General features: G+C 63.7%; 1 protein-coding gene and 1 long non-coding RNA gene across 5 annotated transcripts in view; one reads left to right on the top strand and one right to left on the bottom strand.

Annotated features, from left to right (window-relative positions):
• Positions 1 to 596: 596 nt before the first annotated feature.
• LOC141371404 (uncharacterized) overlaps positions 597 to 6,483 on the bottom strand; it is a 13,607-nt gene continuing 7,720 nt past the window's right edge. The window contains exon 3 of the long non-coding RNA XR_012376347.1: positions 597 to 1,695. This is a non-coding gene — a long non-coding RNA (uncharacterized lncRNA). The remainder of the gene's footprint in view (positions 1,696 to 6,483) is intronic.
• Positions 4,079 to 6,483, top strand: part of SPACA6 (sperm acrosome associated 6) — a 12,110-nt gene continuing 9,705 nt past the window's right edge. Inside the window, exon 1 of one of the 4 annotated variants that reach the window (XM_073886463.1) lies at positions 4,079 to 4,344. In XM_073886463.1, the coding sequence (XP_073742564.1) occupies positions 4,302 to 4,344 (43 nt within the window). In that variant the 5' untranslated portion in view covers positions 4,079 to 4,301. Of the gene's footprint in view, positions 4,485 to 5,785; positions 6,241 to 6,483 lie in introns of those variants that run through there. The other 3 variants (XM_073886462.1, XM_073886461.1, XM_025849538.2) reach the window with 3 other exon arrangements.

Below are 6,483 nucleotides of genomic sequence, written 5' to 3'. Positions count from 1 at the left end.
GGACTACAGGGCATCTGTGGTAAATGTAGAGTGACAGTAATTCTGGATACTAAATCAAGGTGCAGGGTCCGACAAAAGGTCTTTTTTATCCTGTGTGAGTTTGTGTGCATGGTAAGTCTAACATGAACCAAATAACTAATCTCAAGTAAGGTACATATTTTTGCAGAGGCCGCTCACCTCCAAAGAAAAGGCATGGAACTTGGAGTCAGAGAGGCCTGGGTTCAAATCCTGACTTTGTCATTCACTTCGTGAGTCTGGCTAGCTCACTATGCAGGACCTCAGTTCCCTTCTCCTTACACGGAGATAAAACAATTCCAATAGTAATTGCTGCGATGACTGAATGATCTAATGTGTAACAAATACCCAGCCCACTGCTGGTCCCAAACTAGACATTCAATAAAGATTATGTGTTGTCATCATTATTGTTCCTATCATTAATAATTAATAACAAAATTTAGAGGACCTTGAAGTGGGTATTTATCAAATATCTGAGTTCAGAGGCTTAAGTGCATTGGAAGAAATCAGTAAAAAAAAAAAAAAGTAATTTACATATGCATCAGTATTAGTTTTTGTCCGCAAGAAGATAAATCTCCCAATTGACTGACTGGATAAATAAATTTATGCAATGGAATACTATACAGCCCCTAAAACGAAAGAGTTAGCTCTCTAAGCGTGGGTAGAGAAGGATCGTCAAGATAGAGTGTTAAAAAAGCAAAGTGTGGGATACTGTGACCCCAGCTGGGGCCAAAGAAAGAAGGAGGTGGCATAATCTATGTGCACAGCTGTACAGAACTCGTTTGAAAAGATACACAGGAAACTGGTAAGCGTAAGCTGTCTCCAGCGAGTACCGGGTGGCTGGGGGACAGGGTGGAAGGGAAATGCATTCTCCACTGTTGGCGCCCCCGAACCCTATACCCACCACTGTCTGAATGTCTTCCCCAAATGTCCCCTGGCCCAAGGGTCCATGAAGTTCCAAGTCGCGCATATCACCCATCCTCTCCTGTCCCCTCTTCCTACCGACTCCCAGTTGGGAACAACTTCTGTTCCCTCAGTTCCTGGGCCAGACTCCTGGTTGGTGCATCTTCCTCACCTCTTCCCGCCCCGTCACCCCCACAGTCCGTCCGTGCCCAGTCCTTCCTGCCTCCTCACATTCTCTGCCCCGCCCCCTCCTTTATGTCCGCAGGTCCCAGCCCCAGATCGGGCATCCTCCCCCCCCCCCCGCCGGCATCCATCCCCCACCGGGCCCCAGAGGGGACTCTCTGACGCCCAGATCTGACCATAACCCTCCATGGCTCCCGGTCACCCCCAGGAGAAAGTTCCCAGCCTGGCCTTCAAAACGCTCGAGAGCCTGGCCCCGCCCACCACCTCAACCGCATCTTCGGAGCTCCTCGGCTCCTGTCCTCGAAGGCTCCAGGCCGACTTGACTGCTTTGCGGTCCCCCCGGAATCGCCCCCCGGTTCCCTGCCTTCGAGCCTCTGCCTGCAACGCCCTTGCTGCGGCCAGCCCCCTTCTCGGCCATCCAGATCTGACTTCTCCCGGTTCTCGGAGGTCCGTTCGGCTGTCTCCAGCTGCAAGGATTCCTTCCGCCCCTGGGCTCCCACAGCCGCTGGCCTCTGGCTCTGTCATACCCCGATCGCCCTGGATTGGGACTGTCTGCGTCTGGGGCCGTCTCCTCCATCAGACTGTGAGCTCCGTCTGCAAGGGCAGATATGGGTCGGATTCACCTTTGGGGCCCTGGTGCGGGGAGCGGGCGGGGGGAACCGAAGCGGAGGGAGGAGAAGGAGGCTGGGAGGGCAGGAAGGGGGAGAGCGCGGAGGGGAGCAGACCCCCGCTGCGGCTGGGGAGGAGGGGGTGCGGCGGGAGGAGGAAGAGGAGAGACACAGAGACCGAGAGACCAGGAGGAGACTGCGCCGCGCGGGAGGCGGCGGCCGCGGCGAGAAGGTGAGCGAGCGGAGGTGGAGGGCGCGGGAGGAAGCGGAGAGGGGAGAGCCGGGCCGGCCGCGGGAGGCGGAGGGAGGGAGAAGTGGAGCGCGGCGCCCCGCCGCCCCGGCCCCTTTTGTCCCTTCCCTCCGCCCTGCGTCACGCTCCCGGCCGGCCTCCCCGCGCGCTCCCTCCCCCGCCCGCGCCTCCTCCCCGGGGCTGGATGGAATTTTTTCCCCTGGACCGGGGCCAGCTCCGGGGCCGAGGGAGGCAGGCCGGGCCGGGCCCGGCGGCGGGGAGGGGCCGGGGCGGGGGCGCCCGGGGAGGGGGCCGGCCCGCGGGGTCCGAGGCGGAGACGCGGGCCGGAGGGAGTCGGGAGGAGGGAAGGAGGATGGCGAGGCCGCCGGGAGGAAGGGGAGAGGCCGTCGGGCGGCGGAGGCGGGGAGAGGATGGAGAGCGGGCGGCGGCGGGCCCGGCTCGGCGCGGCCTGGGGGCTGGCCGGGGAGCCCCTGCCCTCCGACGCGGGAGCCCCGGAGCCGTGAGTCTGCGGAAAGCCGGCTTGGTGGGCGGGGGGCGGGGGGGCGGCCGGGGCCCCGACCCAGGGTCCCAGAAGGAGGAGGCCGCCGCGGCCTGGCTTTCTGGGTTCTTGGAGGAGGAGGGGGCTGGGGATCCAGACTCCCGAATCCTCGGAGGAGGGGGCTGGGGCCCCGAGGGCCCGGATTCCGGGGGTCCAGAGGAGGAGAGGGCGGAGAACACCTCCTGGATTCCAGAGGAGGAGAGAGATGGGGCCGGGATAGCTAGATGCGGGGGCTGAAGAACGCTGGGGCAAGATGCCCGCCCGAGCCCTTAGGGGAGGTGGAGGGAGAGAGGTTGGCTTTGGAGGTGCCTCCGGCAGCGGAAGGGTTAACGTCTGGCTAGAGGGGAGGGGGAGGGGCAGGGAAGGGGCTGCGGGGCTTTGAGGGGTCAAGGGTGAGCCGTTCGAGGTGGGGGCGGAGGAGGGGGGGGAGGTTGTCTGGGCTGCCAGACAGGCCAGGGTCAGCGGCGGGGGCAGGGGATGTCTGGCGGAGGAGAGGCCCAGCATCCAGGCTCCCTTGGGGACCTGGGATTCCAGGCCCCAGCCCCCTCCTCCCTCAGACCTGGGAGTCCGCAACCCAGCCCCCTCCCTCAGAATTCCAGAATCCGAACCCTTAGCCTCCTTTACCCCAGGACCCAAGAGGGCCTGGGCCTCCGGCCTCTTCTTCCCGCAGCCCGGGGAGTCCACACCCCAGCCCCCACCCTTCCCAAAACGACCGAGTCCGGGCCCCTCTCCCCTTCCTCCCCCGAACCCAGGCGTCCCCACCTCCTCTTTAAGCCCCAGCTGGATCCCAGCCCTCCGGGGGTTAAGGGGGCGGGGCCAGCCGGTTGCCATGGTGCCAGACTGTTTGGGTCTGCTCTCTGACCCTTGGGGGCTCCCCAGGGTCTGCAGAGAGGGGGAGGGGGACCCAGACCTGAGGGAAGTCCAGCGCCAACCCCTTCCCCAAATCGGGCCTGTGGGCCCGGAGAGTTCATGTCTCCATCAACGCCGCGTCCAGTGACCTTGAACAAGTCCCGACCCTTCTCTCTGGGTCTCAGTTTCCCCAAGGAGAAATTTGTCAAGGGAGTGGGGGGATGCTCGGGTCCTGCAAATCTTTAAGATTCTCAGCTCCCCTCTCACCCCCTCCTCAGGCCCCAGGCAGCCCCGGGGCATGCTGGGAACCCGGCCTGGGCTCTGGGCCAGGTTGTGGGGGGGGCGGGGGCAGCCTCCTCCCTTCCCCTTCCTCCCCACCTTGGCCTGACTCTCGCCCCCGCCTGAGGGTCTGGGAGGTTGGGAAGGAGGGAAGGGGGATGAGAGCCGGACCCGACTCTGGCCCCCCATCTCCTCCTTTCCTCCTCCGCCCCCCTTCCCGCCTCTCCTCCCCCTCCTCAGCAGGTCGCTACCCCAGCCCTGGGCCCCTTCTCGAACCACCCCCACCCCACCCCCAGCTCCAGACCTGGCTCCGAGCTGCGAGGGGGAGGGAGAGAGGGAAGGAGAAAGAGAGAGAGAGAGAGAGAGAGGGGGAGAGGGGGGGGCGAGGGAGAGGGGGGGGGAAAGGAGGGGGGGGGGGGGAGGGAAGGGAGGAAAGAGACAGGGAGACAGAGATGGGAGAGGGAGAGAAGAGGCGAGGGGAAGGGAGAGGGCCAGAGACAGAGACCTTGAGGTAGGAAGAGACTGAGAGAACGAGAGACAAAGAGAGAGGGAGGGAGGAGGAGGAAGAGAGACCGAAGGGGGGAAAAGGAATGAGAAAGGAGAGGGAGGGCGAGGCCATCCGCGAGGGAGAGCGCCGCGACCACGCAGGGGCGAGGACCGGAGCGGAGAATGGGCAATGCGGAGCCGGAGAGGCAGACGCAGGACGTGCCGGAGACCAGGTAAGCCGGGCGCTGCCGCGGGGGCCAGGCGCCGCAGAAACAGACAGCGGGGGGGAGAGCCAGAGAGATGGAGATGGAGCGTGGGACGGGGAGGGCAGGACAGACAGAACTGGACGGAGAGGCCGACCTGCCACTCGCAGGTGCGCACTCTCAGCCCCTGGGCGGCGAGGCTGGGCGCTGGGCCACCGCCCACCGGGCCCGGCTCCTCCCGCTTGCCCGGCTCCGGCCCAGCCTCTCCCGATCTCCCCCGGGGCAGCCTTCTCCCCTGCCCAGTGGGGAAGCTGACAGCACCTTGCTGGGCCTGGGGCAGCGTCAGTGCTCAGGGCTCATAGCTGTCATCATTATAAATGATGGGAGGCCCAAAGAAGAAATGAGAGAGGGGGAAAATATCCGGAGAGGTTTGAAGGTTTCATGTCCCACGCCTCCGCCCTAGTCCTGGGTTCCAGAATCTGACAGGTTGGTAGGGAGCTGCTTGCCCAAGGGGCCAAACTCGGAAACCTCTGAAAGGTGAGGTTCCTTCTGACTCTTCATCCAGGAAGCCCGGCTGTGCCTTCCCCACGGAGGCAGGCCTGGCTGGACTCCCAGGTCTGAGGGAAGAGAGGGGGCTGGGGGCCTGGACTTCTGTGTCTGAGAGAGGAGGGGCCTCCTAGCCTGGACTCCAGGGACCTTTGAGGAGGAAGGGGCTAGGGGCCTGAACTCCTGGGTCCCTGGGACTGATTCCTGGGTTCCTTGGGGAGGAGGGGGCCGGGGGCCCGGATTCCTGGGTCCTGGCACCCACCCGTAGAACCGACCTTGCGGGGCCTTCGCCGCACACAAGCTCGAGTCTGTGGGTCCGTGTCGGGGGCTCACCATCGCGGCTGGGGTCTTCCCGGCCCTCCCCACCCTCCCTGGCCCTCCTGGCCCCCATCTGTCCGTCCATCCGTCTGTCTGTCCACCTGCCGCGCCCCCCGGGCTGAGGTAGGAGGTTGTATAGTTGAGGAGGACACCCACGGAGATCACTATACGGCCTCCTAGCTTTCCCCAGGCTGCGCCCTGCACGGGACGCCCGGCGGGGACCCCAGCGCCTGACCGCCGCCCCATGCGGGGGACCCTGCGAGGGGGAGCTGGGCCGTCTCTCCTGTCCTGGCATTCACTCCTCCCACCTCCCTCCAAGGGTTTCCGTCCCACGAAGAAACCTCTCTTTTGCCCTCTCTGTCTCTCCATTTCCACTGTGTCTCTGGAGTCGGCTGTGTGTCTACACAGCGGCCTCTCAGGCTCTCTCTCCATCTCTCTCTTCCTGTGCTTCCTGATCTCTCTCCGTGTCTCCGTTTCTGTCTCTCGGGCTCTCACAGTATCTCTGTGCCATCTCCACTCGGACCCCCTCCCCCCACCCCCATGCCAGGGCCTGTCCGGCCGCCACACACCACACTGCCGGCCTCTGGGTCCCTGAGACCCTTTAACCTGTGAGGACATCCAGGGTCACAGGTGAGGTTCTTGGGAGCCTGGCGTCCGGCCTAACCACAAGCTTGGGGATTGCCCGCCTGACCCCTGACTCCTCACACCCGTTCTCCCCGAAAACCCAGAGCTTGCCATTTGACCAGCCACAGAAATCCAACCTCTGCCCCCTTACCACATGCCCCTCCCCCACCCCGTGGTGACCTCACAAAGGTCACCAGCTTCTCCCTGGGCCAAGACCCTCCGTTATGGCCCTGCTGGCCCCAGGCAGTGCTGTCCCATCTGCCCTGGTAGCCCTCGTGGTCTTCAGGACCCCCGCCTGGGCCTGTCTCCTCTGCTTCACATCCCACAAGGAGCGTGTCCGCATCTGCCAGATCTTTGCTGGTATAGAGGGCCCTGAGCTGGAAAAGTGTGAGGAGGCATTCACCGCCGCCTTTAAGGGTCTCCTAGACGCTGAAATCAGTGAGGAGACCTGCCACTTCTTCTAGGGTCCTGGGGGGGGCGGTGTCTGCACAGGGAGGTTCCAGAGAGCGGGGAGAACCACTGAGAGATTCGCCCAGAGAGGGGGCGCGGGGGGCCGACTTAGAGGAGAGGATAAGAGACTGAGGGACAGACTCAGAGCGGAGGACACAGTGCGGGACAGACTCCGGGAGGCGGAGAGAGATGGGGGACAGACTCCGGGAGGCGGCGAGAGATGGGGGACAG

The sequence above is a fragment of the Callorhinus ursinus genome, unplaced genomic scaffold (genome assembly GCF_003265705.2).
Source record: "Callorhinus ursinus isolate GAN/ISIS: 27379988/994484 unplaced genomic scaffold, GSC_fseal_2.0 scaffold71, whole genome shotgun sequence".
Lineage (NCBI taxonomy): Eukaryota > Metazoa > Chordata > Mammalia > Carnivora > Otariidae > Callorhinus > Callorhinus ursinus.
The sequence above is the reverse complement of the archived record's forward strand: the minus strand, read 5'-3'. Positions and strand labels throughout refer to the sequence as shown.